Source organism: Lycium ferocissimum, chromosome 9, assembly GCF_029784015.1.
Source record: "Lycium ferocissimum isolate CSIRO_LF1 chromosome 9, AGI_CSIRO_Lferr_CH_V1, whole genome shotgun sequence".
NCBI lineage: Eukaryota > Viridiplantae > Streptophyta > Magnoliopsida > Solanales > Solanaceae > Lycium > Lycium ferocissimum.
The window spans coordinates 65,381,876-65,399,023 of record NC_081350.1 but is presented as its reverse complement, the minus strand read 5'-3'; the positions used below and the strand labels follow the sequence as shown (position 1 = coordinate 65,399,023).

General features: G+C 36.1%; 1 protein-coding gene across 1 annotated transcript; it reads left to right on the top strand.

Moving 5' to 3' along the window:
• Positions 1 to 3,887: 3,887 nt before the first annotated feature.
• LOC132031491 (la-related protein 6B-like) lies at positions 3,888 to 15,502 on the top strand. The gene is made up of 10 exons (XM_059421481.1): positions 3,888 to 4,393; positions 12,343 to 12,424; positions 12,533 to 12,627; positions 12,780 to 12,851; positions 13,083 to 13,162; positions 13,263 to 13,362; positions 13,649 to 13,696; positions 13,784 to 13,852; positions 14,352 to 14,498; positions 14,680 to 15,502. The coding sequence occupies exons 1-10, from the start codon at positions 4,085 to 4,087 to the stop codon at positions 15,016 to 15,018; spliced, it is 1,341 nt and encodes a 446-aa protein (XP_059277464.1). The 5' UTR covers positions 3,888 to 4,084; the 3' UTR covers positions 15,019 to 15,502.
• The last annotated feature ends 1,646 nt before the right edge of the window (positions 15,503 to 17,148 follow it).

The following is a 17,148-nucleotide window of genomic DNA, read 5'->3' as shown; positions in this document are numbered from 1 at the left end:
GAAGCTGCAACTAAAGGACAAAGTATTGCATTCATATGCAGGTCTATAATTACAGAAGCAGAAGGAATGAAGAGATATGATGCAAAGTAGACAAGATTCACTTACTACACAACAGCAGATATGAGATGCAAAGGTTACTTAAGTAGGAATAAATCTTAGTTCTCTATATAGAATGAGCAGCTGAGTAAACTCAAGTCACAACATGCACAAGTTCAAGTTTGAAGGACTCTTCTGTGGGTTATGATTTCATAGCACCTGGTGAGAGCTTTGAGGTTGCTTTGAGTGAAATCATACCAGAAACTTGGACAGTTTGCATTTTGACTAGCTTTTATACTTTGGTTGTTTGTTTCATTTCACAGGCACTTTTGGCCTTATTTTGTTTTGTTTCTATGTACAAACTCTTTTTATTAATAAATTCATAACTAGTATCATGCTATTCAAGCCAAAAAAATAAAAAAATAAAAAGAAAAGAAAAGACGATGCTGCTTTGTGGTTGTAGTGGCTCATGTACAAAATAAGGATCCACATAATAAAATGTTGGAATGGTCACTGGTTTCTTGTATCCTGTTGTTCTTACCTTATCCTTCACAAAATTGAAAAACAAGTAAAGCATATAGGTGATATAGAAATAATGTTATAGAAAAATATCCTCAAGCATTTCCAAATAAACTTTTGTTTTGCTAAAACACAAATGCGAGTATTGGTCTTACCCTGTCCCAAATGTTTTAGGAACAAATACAACTTCTACCTCCAGCTTTATCATAAGTCCAGTCCGCTCCAAGGGGACACAATTTCTTTTCAATTAAATTTCAATCGTATTTTAATGAAAGGTAGAGTTGCTTCATCTTCAAAAGTAGGAAGATTATAAAGTTTTCTAATCACATAAGGAGAGAAGTCTATGTTTTCCTTTGAACATTAGAGAAGAAAGAGTTAAGATCCAAGTTTTGAAAAAAAATTCTTACCAAATCTAAATAACATGCTCCTTTAGGTTGAGAAAATGGATCCCATTTCTAGTAGAAAATCACCTCAACAACCTCATCCTCTCTATTAAAGTAGATCCCTTTTTCATTAATGCTTTTAGTAATGTTGGACCAATCTTCAGCAGAAGAGGATGCCCTTTCTAATAGAACAACGAAAATTTACGACAAAAGAAATGTGGGTGAATTAAAGCGAACAAGCAGAGAAAGAAAGAGTGAAGAAAGTTGGCCGGAATATGGGATTTCGGTGGTGGGTACAGTGGGTTATTTTTTATTTTATTTTTTAACCTTTATATACATTCTAAGAATGTATATATACCATATTGGATTCTATCTCTGCAATGGTAGGTAAAGAATTAGGGGGCTATATGAAATAAGAAAAATTTCAACTATGTCTTTCATATGTGCAGTGGTAGCTTAAGAAGGTAGAGAGCTATGTAAAAGTTTTCCACCTTTATATAAATGTCTTTCGTTTCTGCAGTGATGGGACTTCTTTCACTCTTGTTATTTGATTTTTCTTTCTTTTTTTTTTTTTTTTCCTTGGACTCAATCTTAATTTTTTTTAGGGGAAGGACAAAGTATGTCACAGATGGAACGCTTTTTAGGCTCACTATTTAAAGCTTCAAAAGATGAGATGATTTTTTCTACACATACTCCCTCCGTTTCAATTTATATGAACTCATTTGACTGAACAAGATATTTAAGAAAGAGTGAAGACTTTTGAAACTTATGGTTCAAAATAAGTCTTGAATAGTTGTGTGAATGTAAATCATTTTATAAAGTGAATTTGTTTCCAAATTAGGAAAGAGGTCATTCATTTTGGTACGGACTAAAAAGAAAATAAGTTCACATAAATTGAAACAGAGGGAGTAATATTTTACTTATATTCAAGTCTCACGATGGCTTGAAAGGTTGAAAACCTTGGGGCTTTTATTTGAGTTAATTTTAAGTTTGTTAGACAATTCATGTTTGATTTAAATTCTGATTTTTATTTAATTGTTTCAACTATGTCGGCTACTTTCATGTTTAGGTCATTGAAAATATCCTCTCCCACCTTGGAGCAGTGAGAGATAAGATCATAGCGTCTATAATATTTAGAAAGTGGCAGAGTGAGTGATGACGGTAGAAATTCTGTTAGAAGAGAAGACGCGAACAAAGTAGTCTAACGATTAGGACGTATTTTCTACTGATTTAGGTTGGAGTGACCATTTTTTCCGTCGAGTACTCATTGGAGAAGGGAAGGAGATAGACTTAAGTTAAGGGTTTATTTCACATAGAAAATGAAAATAAGCTTTCACGCACTCAAACTCGACTTTGAGACTCTTAAATTGCCACATAAACACTTGTGTTCGAGGGACATAGTTTTGTTAAGTTGATGTGTCTATTTATTCACTCGTTAAATTAGGTGTCTAACTTACAAATCGTGGCAAGTTTGAGGGGCTATATAGTTATTTTGCCTATACTTAGTAAAGTTTGAATGCTTTGAACATTTTAAATTCTTTTTCAAATTTGTATCCACATTCACTTTTTATTTGTTGTATTTAAATTTAACTTAGTAATCACACAAAAAACAAAATTCAACCCATATATGAGCCTACTTAAACCCACATATAATTCCGCTTAGCTTGATCCTCCAACCCACATCCTTAATGGGCTAAGGGCTAGGTTGGGCTCACCTTTTCGTAGAAAAGTTTGGCCTACTCTCGAAGGGAAGATCAACCCGACCACAAAGCCCACAAGGCACCTTCAGTCTGACCCGATCCCACTTGTCACCCATGCAAATTATGTCAAGTTTAAGGAACTATCTATGTATTTGGCCTAAAAATTACTTCCTCCGTCCCAATTTGTTTAAAGGCTGACAGTTTGGGGAGTCAAATAGCTCTTTCTTTGACTACGATTTTCTCCAACTCTTTTCATATATTATGAATTATTAATTATGCAGACTTATAGTACTTTTCTGTAATTTTCAATTATGTAAATTTTATTATAAAATACTCGAAGAATCTATGTTTAAAACTAAGTCAAAGAAAAAGTTGTTTGACTTCCCAAACTGGTCAACCTTCAGACAAATTGGGACGGAGGGATTAAGAGCTTTAAGCCCACTCGATCCAAACTACTTGTTCCCCAACTCATATTTTGAAATTATTTCTCTTTTCTTTTCTTTTTTAATTGTATTTTGTTATGACTTCTTCACTTTCATTATTTCTTTTTCGAACCACTTTGAATTACTTTTTCCTTGAGCTGAGGGTCCATCAGAAACAACCTCTCTAACTTCCAAGATACGAGTAAGGTCTGCGTACACTCTACCCTCGCCAGACCCCACTTAAGGGATTACACTAGACAGGTGTTTGACCATAAAAACTAAAATATTTTTCACCTTTTTTAGAAATTTGAAGTTGGAGTTGTGTTTGGTTATAATATTTTGCAAAGAATATTAGGTTGTTTGAATGTACTGAAAGTGAAAAAGGTGAAAATAGTGTTTGGCCATGAAAAATATTCACTTTTTTCAGGAATCTTTTTTCACTTTTTTTCAAAAATTAGTGTTTGGCCATGAAAATTCCAAATACAACTTGAAGTTATATTTGGAATTTGAAAAACAAGAAAAACTTATTTTTCACAACCAAAACCTTGTTGAAAAAGTACATTTCAACAAAAAAAATATTATTTGCAAAAACTATGGCCAAACACAACTCCAACTCCAAAATTCTAAAAAAAAAAGTGAAAAAGTTTTTGATTTCTATGGCCAAACGCCTACAGAGTTTTAACTGTTTTCCAAATTTCAAATAAAGTGAAAAGAAAATTCTGAAAAAAAAATGAATAATTCTCGTGGCCAAACGGGTACTAGGTATGTTGTTGTTGGTCTATTTATTTTTTCCATAAAATAAACGACCCCTAAGATGAAAAAGCCGTGGAAGTCAATGATTGGTCTGAATGGGTAAAGCGCAAGAAGGAAAATGGCAGTACATATAAATGAGTAAACGAGCAGGCAGACCACCGAAATATCCTCTTCACTGTCTCCTTTTCTTCTTCGAGAATAGCAGAGTAAGAACAAAACACACCACTTCCTAGTTCCTAGTATTCAAAAAAGAAACCCTAGATCATTTTATATGGCTCTGGAAGAATCTTCAGCTTTGAATCAGGACCGTCCATTTGAATCCTCTTCTTCTTCTTCTTCTTCTAAGCTTAACGCTGAGGCACCTGCTTTCGTTCCTCGTATCTCAACAGGGCGCGTGTATCCCACACGCGCTCATGTCGCTGTACTACAAAATCATCAGTTGGTTTACGCGCCTCAATTGCCAGTAGTTCACTCGCCCTACTATGGTGTTGCTCGACCATTTGTTGATCAAGAGGTTGATGCCAATAATAAGAATATTGGAGGCTTACCTGGAGAAGCTTCTCAGAAAATCATTAATCAGGTATTCTAATCAACTCTCCATTTTTACTTGCTTCTAAAAGTATACTTATTGCATCACCGAGGGTCTATGGGAAACAACCTCTCCAGACCCCACTTGTGGGATTACATTGGGTATCTTGTTGTAATTAAATTTGTTAGAAAGGGGTTAAAGACAAGTGAATCGTATTCAATCACAAAACCCCTTTTTCTAGTAGTTAACACAGGAAAGATATGTCGGGAAAGATATGGTAGATGGAAGAATGTAAATAGCATAAAATAAAAGAGAAAATAGTATGGTGATAAGCTTGTCATGTTTTGAGAGCTCAACAATGGAGCTAGGGTTACAAGTGTGAAGAATGAGATCCGGTTCCTTCTCTTGGAAGGTATACTTATCTACACAAACCCTAGACTTTTCTACATGAAAGTACAAATGAAATGACTATTACAAATGTCCCATCAAACAATGTCACGAAGCTCGAGACAAGGGTTGTTGGGAGTGCAATCCAGCTGTAAAAGGAGTTGTGCCCGGGTGAAGCGATCCCGTGACAATGGCTCTATTGCTTGCCCGTTCATGGAGCACCCCTTGCCTCCCCTAGGTGACATCGGTCCAAGACGTACTGAGGATGATGGTGTGAGGGCGCCTCCGGTTCATAGTTGTGAACTTCCTTAACAATCGCGACTAGGTTAAGTCAATGCTTCCATGTGTTTGCTTCTGATTGGATCTCTTGCCGAGCCCAGATTTCACCCCATACAGTACTCGCATTGATCGTAAAAGATATTAGCAAATTTACAAAACAATTAGCAGGCTAATAGTGAATTTAGATGTTTTATGAGTAAAAAAAAACACTCATAAACACCATATATTTAATTTGGATTATTTAGAACATTCTTCCACGCAATCAAAAGAAGATGTCTTGAAATAATTCTGTCCTTATTGATATTAGGGTTAAATGTTAGAATTCATTTTTTTCTTTAACCAAAACCTTAGCTTCAAGATCAATTTCAATTACTTTTGGAATAAAATAAAAGATCCCAAAATCCTAAACTAATATGCACATAAGATATCACTAAGAATGGAGAGTAAAAAACTTACTTTAGTGACAAAACATTCAAGAAAAAATAATTATTTAATTCGGAGCACACATTCCAACACGTCCAGGCTAATAGGTTTTTTTTTTTTTTTTTTTTTTTTTTGAGTGTTGATAAAGTCTATCGACCGAAATTTGGAGATTGGCATTTACAGATAAACTTAAAGAAGTCTCAAACAAACAATCGGATTCACTTTCTTACAAATTCAGCTTTTGATCCATAGATATTTAATACTCCCTCTGTCCAAAAAGATTATCCTCCTTTCCTTTTTAGTCTGTCCCAAAAAGATTGTCCCCTTTCTATATTTAGAAACAATTTAACTTTATGAGATGATTTACAGCCACACAAATATCTAAGGCTTGTTTTGGACCACACATTTCAAAAGTCTTCCTTTATTTCTTAAACTTTGTGCCAAGTCAAAAGAGGACAATTTTTTTGGGACGGAGGGAGTATAAAAAAAGGAAATAATATATTAACAAAGAAGGAAAATTTGGAAAATTTCGGTATTAATATAGCGCACACGTTTCATTTTTCATGTCAATCTCATGTATGTCTTAGCGATTAGTTAATCTTCTATGTCTTAATTACTTACTCCATGTTGACAACATTTTTCTCATTTCTCTCAATAAATTTACACGTGATCATGCTATGGAAATTTATTCAAGCACCATAATTTTCCCAAGTCAATTTGTTTTCTTCGAACTTTATACTTCACGAAGAGGTACACAAGCTTCATAAAGCTTACAATGCCGACTCATAAGATCAAAATGAAGAGAGAAACCTAATCTTCCTACTTCAATTTATTCTCACTGTTTACAGATCTATGCCATAGCTTGGATAGAAATCCACCAGAAAAATCATCAACATAACCATCACTTTTCACAAACAAGAGGATTCCATAAAACATATATAGAATGATGCATACCTTTACCATTTTTAGAAATATGAAAGTCGTTACGACAACTTGCAGAAGATATTAGTACAAACATTTTGTAGCTATCATTACTATGTCGTTAAAAATAGTTACAACAAACAACAACAACATACCCAGTGGATAGTTTTTTGGATTTTGTTAGTTCCCTGTCTTTAGCTTAGCTTAGTACAATAGGCAGGATTCCTTTTGGCTGTTTTACAGGTTTTTAGTCGAAGTTTGCTTCCTGTTTTGTTTGAAGCAGCTTCTTTAGCTTCTTTTGCCCACCTATAACCTTGCATCTTCTGGATGCTTTACTAATGACATTTGATTACTTGATCCAAAAAAAAAAAAAATCCCACAAGTGTGATTACACTTCTAATGATCTATAATTTTTGGCAAAATAACAAAGCAGTAATAAAGTTAAAACAAATATGAAGTTATAAACTTATTAAGCAACATAAGACAGTGAAATACTACCATTCGCTGCTTGTAAATTTATTCTCACCAGATCCAAACAATAGATCTTGAATATAAGATAGATGCCAAAATGATACAGTTGAGTATTTCCATTAGTATAGCTTTTAAGAGATTTAGCAACCAAATAAAACATTGAGGAGAAACTACGTTCTTCTTTTTCTAATTTGCTGACCATCTTGTATCATTGTCATTGATATATATTGGTCACGGATAATTTCTTGTTGTCAGCCTCAGCAGCATCCCCGGGTTGACTGATCTTCTTCACACCACGAATTTTCTGAGCCATATTCTTTCTAGTTTCCTTCATTTGTTTCGTTGAATTCTTCATTCTCACAAGAAGCAACATCTAAATTGTAAATAGTGAATACCTCAACTGTTGAGGAGTTACAAAAGCCATTGACTGTATACTTATTTTGGATATTTAATGTAACTTTTGGACCTTTCAGCTGTAGTCTTCTCAAATTACAATATAAAACCGTAAAAGAACACCAAATTGGAAAATTGAAGATAATAAAGCAAAAAAAAGGAGAAACAGATAAATAGGATTCCTACTCATTGTGAGGTGCCACATCTCTTTACTATTGCCCTCCTTTATATTGCTAGTCTGGGCACGCACGTTGCGCGTGTAGCCCTACCAGTATTAAAGAGCGTGTTTGAATTATAAATAAGCGGTGAATGTTAATCCTAGTTAGTTAAGTCAATAAAGGAAGAAACCATACCCCCAAAAAAGTTATCCGATGCCTACTGTAATTTCATAATATGGGTTATGTATTTGTTTTAGAAGCCCTGACATAGTAGCACAATGTGCTGACTTGTATTCACATTATTGAATGTTGCGCACTTACACATTTTCAAAAAGACTGAACAATCTGCTGTGCACATAGACAAGTAGTACTGTCCATAGATAATCCATACAAGACCTTAATAGTATGTGACAGTAAGGGTGAAAGAAAGAAAAATTAGATAATAAAGTGACCCGGTGAAAGTAGATAGAGAGATGATGGATATTCAATACCAATATATAAGAATCTTATACATATATTTTGCTATATAGTAAGTGACATGGATAGTTTTAACACTATCGTGTAATCAAAATACTCTCCAAAACTTTTATAAATTTAAAAATGATACAGACTTTACTAATATCTATCTTTGAATTGATTTTGATAATCGAATCTCTCAATTAAGAATGAGACACAGTAATTGTTTGATTATACAAGCCACTAAAAATTTATTTTCATATTCTGAAAAAGTACTTGTCAAACGTGAGTGTCTTTATCTCCGTAAAATACATAAATTAATTGTGTAAAAGTTAAAAGCATTCATGTGTATTCAGGGTATGCCAAAATGAAACTGTTAAGTCAATTGTTTGTGATTGTAAATTACTAATGAAACATATTACCTCACTGATATTATCTTATTTCAATGAGCACATACCGTTTTGTCTTAAATAAACCACAAAGGATTTTGTATACTTTCCGTATAGGTTTATATGCTTTCCGTATATAAGGAAAAGTCTCAATCAATTTAATAGTTGAACAGAATATTTAACTAATCATTGATCAAATGGCTGTCCATTCTTCCATGATTTCTTTTATTTCATTTGTTATAAACAATTAAAAACACACTATAAAGTACCGACAAATTCTCTTGGTCTAGTTGGTCGTCGTCATTACAGAATGTTCATGGTAATCATGAACAAATGCACCAAATCAATCATTTAATTGGTTGGGAATATAGAAGGCAGATTACATGGATAGACACTTAAACTTGACTCCACTGTCAGTTTGACACTTCAACTTTCATAGTGACCATTTACACACCTTATGTTGGTTTAAGCGGGGCACATACACACCCCTGTCTAGAAGGTCAATGCGTGAGATACACTCTCCGATGATGCGTCAAAGGAACAAATTAAAAAAATGAATTACATGTGTTAAATTTTATTGACATGTAATATAAAACAATAAGCTTAAATAAGCAAATTTCGTTAAAGTAATACTGTACAAGAAAATCCAAACCCACAAACAATTTCACTGACCCAAAAATTATTTTCTTCATTAAACTTTTCGAAACGAAAAGAACTAAAAACCCAAGTAACTTTTATGAAGAAACTCAATACAATTCAACAATGAAAAATTATTGAGTTTTAATTTTTTTTTTTTTTGGTTGATACTCTATTTTTTAGAATTAAACAACCTCTAGCATTCCATAATTTCCTTCAAAGGTACTAACCTTACAAGAAAACCCAGCACTAGAAGTAATTTCCACTCACCCAAAAACCACAATAACTTTTATAAAGGAAATTCAATGCAGTTCAATAACTAAAATGGCACAAAACATGAAATCACTTGTTTATTGAAATGCACTAAGGGCAACATTCAAGAACCGGGTAAATAATTGATCTTGTTAATGGGTAGAAAAAGCACAATGAATAATACCATTTAAAAAAAAAAAAAAAGCACAACGAATAATGGAGAGAGATAAATTTTGCAAGTGTGGAAATGTGGGCCACAGAGAAAAGTTAGAGCCTGTTTGGATGGGCTTAAAAAAAGCAGCTATAAGCTAAGCCAAACGGGCCAACTTATTTTCTTGGGCTTATTTTAAGCACAAAATGGCTTATAAGCTGGCCAGCCGAATACTCAAAAAAGCTAAAAGCTGTTTTCAGCAACTTATAAGCTAAGCCTAACGGACTCTTAATTTAATTGTGGAAAAGAAATGGAAAAAAACATTATTGAGGGCTTAATTCCAAAAGAAAAGAAAAAGCATTATTGAGGGCTTTATTTGGAAATAAAAGAAAAGAAAAAGCATTATTGAGCTCTGACCAGTGTGATTAAAAGCGAAAAGTGCAAAAAAGCTCTAATGTCACCTGGGGCTTTAAGCGCAAAGCGCAAATAAAGCGTGGGCTTTAATGAAAAAAGGCACAATGGTGAAAAAATACAAATATATATATGTTTAGTCCAAGACTACTAATAATAAGCATGAACAACAAATATATGGACAAAGAAATTGTAAAAACATTATGATAAAGTGAAATATCAATTATCTAGTGTCACCTCTTCAAGAGAGGCTCATTGTCAAGGAAAAGTATGTCTTAGAGCCTTGTTGATGACACTGAAGCGCAAATAAAGTGAGGCGAAGCGCTCAACATGTTTTGAGCCTCGCTTCACGGCTTAAAGTGCGCCTTTGACAACACTGGCTCTGGCGCTCTTAAATTTAATTGAAAGGCACACACTTTGCCATGTCACACACCTGTGTCTACGAGACACACTAGGGGTGAGTTGAGGTGTCTAGATTATCATTAAGTAAATTGGAGTGTTCAACTGACAGTTGGAGCCAACTTTTAAGTGTCTGCTTATGTATTCTGCGAAGATAGAAATACCACAAGTTCTCAAATAATACCACAAACATTATATATAATTACATATGTATCATATACGTTTCCAACTGCTTTTTGGTGCCAGCAACAAGGTCCCAAGAAGTTTTAAATTATCCACATTTTCATGCTGATTCTTTAATTCTATTCCTAAGATCCATGACGTGTGAATTGGATTCTACTCATATATTAGTCTTGAGGGAAGAAACTCATAATCATGTAGATGCCTCATCTTCACACCCTATTTATCTACTTGCAATCCTTTCCGTTTGTCAGATTTCTTTTTAATGTGTCATTACATTTATGAATGAAGAATGACCATTTATATACAATCAATGGTTCATATTGAACTACCTTTTCCAATACCTTAGATTCTTCGTATTCTGAACATTGTGAATTATTGGTAGTCAATGCAATGGTTTATGAAAGGATGATACATTTTTTAAGGGTATAAATGTACATCAACAGTATAAGGATATTGGTAAATTAACTTTTGACTTAAGGTGCTATCCCGGCGCGCGCTCATGTGCGTGCTGGGTGATTAACCAACCCCGCCCCGGAAAGCGGCAAGGAACACTATCCAAAAGAAAAAGAAAATTTTGAAGACAACTATACAAGTTGGAGGCAGAAAAGTTTTACTTTCATCTGTTTGATGCTGACATGCCTCCATCAATACATGATCTGTTCTGTCATGCATGCCCTTCGTTATTTTATTTTTATGTAATAACACTTGAATTGAAATTGCCTGCCGAAAAAGGTATGCCGTGCGTAGAAGGCTTTGAATTTTTTGCACAATCAACTAGTTTTTTTTTTTGGCTTTTCACTTGTAAGATCTACATCCGTAATTGATATATCTTTATCTCACTTTTTTGGTAATGAAAATAAGTGGAGAGACATCTTTCAAGTAATTCTAGGATGGGTTGGCTGGACTTCTCTGTAACTGTTGCTGTTCGTTAGGACTTTTGGGCGAGTACATAAATAGGGATTCAAAAGTTTGAAGAATATTTATCTGAAAAATGATTTGTCAACATTCTCCTCTGAAAAATTTGAAGTGATAATGTGAGCTGGTTTGTAAGGGTTCAGATTCAACTTTTTGAAATAGCAACACTATTCAATATGATGTACTCTTATACAGTTCCGATTAATACGGCAACAGATGAAGACTCGCTAGTCCCAAACATGCAATGTCCATATACAACACACTTGTTTCCAGACCTTTCAGACTAGCACTAGTTCTTCTTCTCTCCCTGATCCACTCTGTATATGTCAATATGATATACTCTTATGCAGTTCCTATTAATACGGCAAAAGATGAAGACTCGCTAGTCCCAAACATGCAATTCTCAGAATTACGAAGACTTGTTACTTAAGGGGGTGCCAAGAGTTCTTTTTGGATTGCAAAGTTTAACCCTAACTTGTCAAGCCTGCCATGATCTTCCATGCAAGTTTCTTGTGAACCTTTATGATGTTCTCTTGCAAATTTTGTTCATGTAAGGCTCGTTTTGTAGAAACACATCTTTTGGAATTTTAAATTCCAATGCCAAGGCCTGTAGCTACCAGATCTCTCTAGTGTTTTTTTTTTTTTTTTTTTTAATAACCGTGGTGTCCGGGTTAACTTCCCAAACCCCACTTGTGGGATTACACTGGGTATGTTGTTGTTGTCTTGTCCGGGCTAACTTGCACGCACCTCGACTAATTCTACGGGTAGCTGCTTCCTCCTACCAGCATGGGAAGTTGTGATGTTTGACAAGAACTCAAGAAGTGTTCACTGGAAAGAACAAAAACATGTCTTGATGAGCTTTCTAGAAGTTATACTCGAAGCTTTTCAATTTTATTAGGGATAAGCCACTTGAAACTTAAAAAATAAATGCTGTGAATTTTTAAAAATTTTCAAGTGCTTGTGAAAAGCTTGATCAGATGTGTGAGGAAGAAACCGATCATTTATTGGAGTATATACTTGCAGCTTTTCAAATTTGTTTGGGATAAGCCGCTGGAAGCATGAAATAATGCCATGAAATTTATCAAATTTTCCAAGTACTTGTAAAATTCTATAAGCTATGAGGTTCTCTTTTCTTTGTTAACTCAGCTAATTCAGGTGCATTCTTATTCTCCATAGGTGGAGTTCTATTTCAGCGATCTAAATTTGGCAACGACTGAAAATTTGATAAGGCATATGATCAAGGATCCCGAGGGGTATGGTGAGTGTTCTTATTCCCTGCTTGACTAACCGTGTTTTGATTGATAATTTTGAAGTTATTTTTTTTTTTTCATGCTCTTGCTTGTTGATACTTTATTCTTTGCTTTAGTACCAATATCAGTGGTTGCATCATTCAAGAAGATTAAAGCTCTAATTGGTAGTCATGCCCAGCTTGCTGAAGTTCTGCGCAGCTCAATAAATCTTGTGAGTTTTCTTCATCTCCTCATTGTCGTCATATCTCTCACTCCAACCTTGAAGAAGAATCACTCTTTGTGCTTCCCCTGTGCAAAATAACCATTGTCATCTTGCAAATGTATTCTTTCTGATATTTTGTTATTTGACTTTTCTACTTTTAGGTAGTTAGTGAAGATGGAAAGAAAGTCAAACGGAAAAATCCTCTGACTGAAGCTGCCCTGGAAGAGTTGCAAGTACGTTTAATTCCTATAGCAGTAGTGGTATTTTGATTTTTTTTTTTTTTTTTTTTTTTTTGTGTGTGTGTTTGAGAAAGGTAATGTCGCAGTAGTGGTTTACAACTAGGACATTTTATGAGGGCTTGAAGCATTTCATATTTCCGTCTACTGGTTCATCTTTTTGGTTTGTAGGCTTTGTTTTTCTAGTATCTGGTTATCATTTTATCTATCGCGTATTTTCATTTTTAGTCTCGCATAGTGGTTGCTGAGAATTTGCCTGAGGACCACTGCCACCAGAACCTCATGAAGATTTTCTCAGCAGTTGGAAGGTACACTGGTTTGCTGTAGTTGTATACAGAATAGTTTGAGAAAATTTGCTGACAAAAATGTTCCTGCCTTTTTAATACTCTGCATAATGAATTGTGCCAGGGTAAAAATGATACGCACCTGCCACCCTCAGCCATCAAATGGTGGGGCTTCTTCAGCATCTAGATCAGCAAAATCAGACAGCACGCTGTATAGTAACAAGGTACGCATCAGACAATTTGATATGTCAATAACTAAATTATGCACAAGTAGGACATTTTGAAATTGCTTTCAGAATTAGAATAAGAAACGATGGTAATGAGTTGTTGAAGTTCTGACTTGGGATCTAAATTTAGTTAAGGCTGCTAATGCAAAGTAACTTACTATATCCACAAAAAGAAATGCAAAGTAACTTACTCAAGTAGAAAGTGGAAACAACATTTTGTGTCCATAGTGGTACTTTGTAATGCAGTTGTTCGTACTAGATCTGATTAAATAGCTCAATGCAGTTGCACGTATTTGTGGAGTACGACTCTGTTGAATTGTCTGAGAAGGCGGTAAGTGATTATTAATATATTTTTTCAGTTACACCTTGGTTATCTCTATCTCTGACATTTTTTTCACTATGCAACCTGATTTTACAGGTTCTTGAGCTAAATGATGTGGATAACTGGAGAAATGGTCTAAAAGTCCGTCTGCTGCTTAGACCCGCGGTAAGTCCTGATTATTCTTTTACCAAGGTGATAAAATTTGAAACCATGTCCTAAAAGCGGCCTAGTTTCTAACTTGTCATTTAGTGAAAAGAAGAACGAACGTTAATAAATAATCAGAGTAGTTTCAACTTTTATATCGAAATTAGGGATATATCAAAGATCGTTCTATCGATATTCCTGGCGTTCGGGTTGCCCTGGCCCATTTTTTGAATTTCAAGTAAGCTTCAGTTCTCCATACTCTTGAGGTTATAGGGCTTGACTCCTCCATTCTGATGAGGTTACAGGGCTAGACTCCTCACTTTTCATGAGGGCAGAAGATTTAGTTTCTGAATAGAAGCATTTAGGATAACCGAAGAGGTCCATGACTCCGGAAAGGATAGAACATCTAGCTCCACTTATAGGCAGGTTCAAATAGAGATTTTCCCTTAGCATAAAAGGGTGCTGGTATTCTGCAATTTTGATCTGCTAGGTACTTACGCATTTTGATTGAATTGTACAGGCCAAATCTGGTCAAGCCCGAGTGAAGAAGGCTGGTCATGAAAGTGAGCTGAACGTCAAAGAAGATGATGATTCTGCTTTAGAACTCAATGAGAAACATGATGGAGACTCGTCCCACCATGTTGACGTGCAGTCCAGTGATGTTGCAGTAAGTGATGTTGCCATGTTCTTGATTAACAAGGAGATATTTCCCTTTTTTCTTTCTGGAAACTGCACCAGACAGATCCTACTGAGATGGGTCTTCTAAAAGATACACACTCCTTTCAGGAAGTAGTGAATGATTCTTCAGTTTATTTCAGTATGGCTTCATTTAAATGTCATTTGGACAGGAGGAGCATGGCCGCATTGGGAAGAAGAAAGGGCACAATCGTGGTCGGGGAAAGGTACAGGGACCAGGACAAGGACAGACGCGGGGTCGAGGACGTGAACCTCCCCAGTTTCGACAAAGCAATCGTGGAGGGCGTACAGGGGCTTCCATAACGAAAGGGAATACTGGAAGTAGTGTGGCTAGTGCCCCTTCAAGTACAAGTGGTGTTAGTGTAGCTGGCCAACCTGCAGTAGTTTCTGACCAGTCAGCTGGCAAGCAATCTTCTGTGCCTCGCATGCCAGATGGCACTCGGGGATTCTCTATGGGTCGAGGAAAACCAGTTGGTGTCGGAACTGAGTGACGATGTTCTAGTTTTGTGAAAAGGGGTCTCTGTTCATGCAAGCATTTCCCACGTACAGAAGGGGCAATGTTTCTTCAATCTTTGCGGTATTGATGGCAGGGTTTTGAAGACTGCCGTCGATTCAGTGAAGATGATACATCGTTGATTTAGCAGCAAGAGTCAAGACTCGAAAGAAGTTTTCTGTTGTTTGTTGTTAAACCAAAGAGCCTGTGCTGTGATTTAGTTTTGGAACACTGAACCTGAGAAATTAACATAAATCAAATACAAAATTGGTAAAAGATTTACTCAATCGAGTGTTTGTCTCTCTAATGTCGGTGAGATAATGTAGTGTGAATTAACAGATGAAAGAGTTTTTATCTAGAAAATTAAGCTTCTAGGTAAAGTGGTTTTATAATTCTTCAATGTAATGCAACGGAGAATCGGGTATCTGCCCCCTTGGGAGCCCCTAAGCCTAAATCACTCCCTTCCTTCTCGGGTGCCCCAATTTTGTGTTGGTATTTAATTTATTTTTATCCCTCATAACAAACAATTTTTTCTTTCGTGGGCATAAATTTATATTTTCGCATCACAATAAGTTATGCTCTGGTTCCATTTTGAAGGGTAAAATTAAAGACCAGCCCATTTGAAGGGCAAACCATGCAATTTCTTCTTCCTTCTTAATCCGTAAAAATCCATTCTTGTGACTTCGTAGCAATAATTGAAAGTCGTACGTCTTAGAAACTGAGGAAATGGAGTCGTAAATTTACATTTACATGTCTTACTTTCAACACCTATACTGATTCGATTTTAAAAAAATTCTGTTATTAGTTTTGGAGAGTTAATAGACATTGTTTTCTAAATTTACAGCTTTACGATAAAGTGCCAAGAGAGGTTCTGTGGAGATGCATGGAGGCTAAAGGTGTACCTGTGGCGTACATTAGAGTGATCAAGGACATGTATCATGGAGCCAAGACCAGAGTGAGGACTTTAGGAGGAGACTCGGAGACTTCGGTTCTGATGGGTTTGCATCAGGGATCAGCCCTTAGCCCATTTCTATTTGCCTTGGTGATGGATGGATTGACGCGACAAATTCAAGGTGAGGTGCCATGGTGTATGTTGTTCGCGGATGACATAGTCTTGATAGACGAGACTCGCAGCGGAGTCAACTCTAAGCTAGAGGATTGGAGACAAACGTTAGAGTCTAAAGGATTCAAGTTGAGTAGGACCAAAAGCAGTACTTGGAGTGCGAGGTTCGGTGGTGTACCTCGAGGTCGACGTGGAAGTGAAGCTTGGTACCGTGTCATTCAAAAGAAAGGAAGTTTCAAGTATCTTGGGTCTATTTTACAAAAAAATGGGGATATTGATGATGATGTCACACATCGTATTGGTGCAGGATGGTTGAAATGGAGGCTCGCTTCTGGAGTCTTTGTGTGACAAGAAAGTGCCACCAAAACTTTAGGGCAAGTTCTACAAAGTGGTGGTTAGACCGACTCTATTGTACGGGGCAGAGTGTTGGCCAGTCAAGAACTCTCACGTGCAGAAGATGAAAGTCGCGGAAATGAGAATGTTGCGGTGGATGTGTGGGCACACTAGGAGAGATAGGATCAGGAATGAGGACATCAGGGACAAGGTGGGAGTGGCATCGGTAGAGGACAAGATGCGGGAAGCGAGGTTGAGATGGTTTGGGCATGTGAAGAGGAGAGGCATAGATGCCCAAGTGCGGAGGTGTGAGAGGTTGGCTTTGGACGGTTTTAGGAGAGGTAGAGGAAGACCAAAGAAATATTGGGGAGAGGTGATTAGGCAGGACTTGGCGCTGTTTCAGATTACCGAGGACATGACCTTAGATAGGAGGTTATGGAGGGCTCGGATTAGGGTAGAAGGCTAGTAGGTAGTCTCGCTTTTCTGTCGCACTAGTAGGCGTAGCTTTGCTCTACCTTTTATTGCCCTATGTTTCCTGCTTTTATATGTTGGGTCTTGTCTCTCCATGTTGTTTTATCATGACTTCTTTGCCCTTGTTTTTTTCTCATTTTCGCATTGCTTTGATATGCCTCTCGGTATCTGACTTTTGTTTTCTTGTTTTCTTTTGAGCCGAGGGGTCTTTCGGAAATTTCCCCTATCAAGGTGGGGGTAAGGTCTGCGTACATTTAACCC

Excerpts from the sequence above, each read along its gene's own strand:
- LOC132031491 (XM_059421481.1), top strand. The coding sequence starts at position 4,085 with ATGGCTCTGGAAGAATCTTCAGCTTTGAATCAGGACCGTCCATTTGAA. Across the intron at positions 12,628-12,779 it reads TGCGCAGCTCAATAAATCTT|GTAGTTAGTGAAGATGGAAA; the intron begins GTGAGTTTTCTT and ends TTCTACTTTTAG. Across the intron at positions 12,852-13,082 it reads CTGCCCTGGAAGAGTTGCAA|TCTCGCATAGTGGTTGCTGA; the intron begins GTACGTTTAATT and ends TTTCATTTTTAG.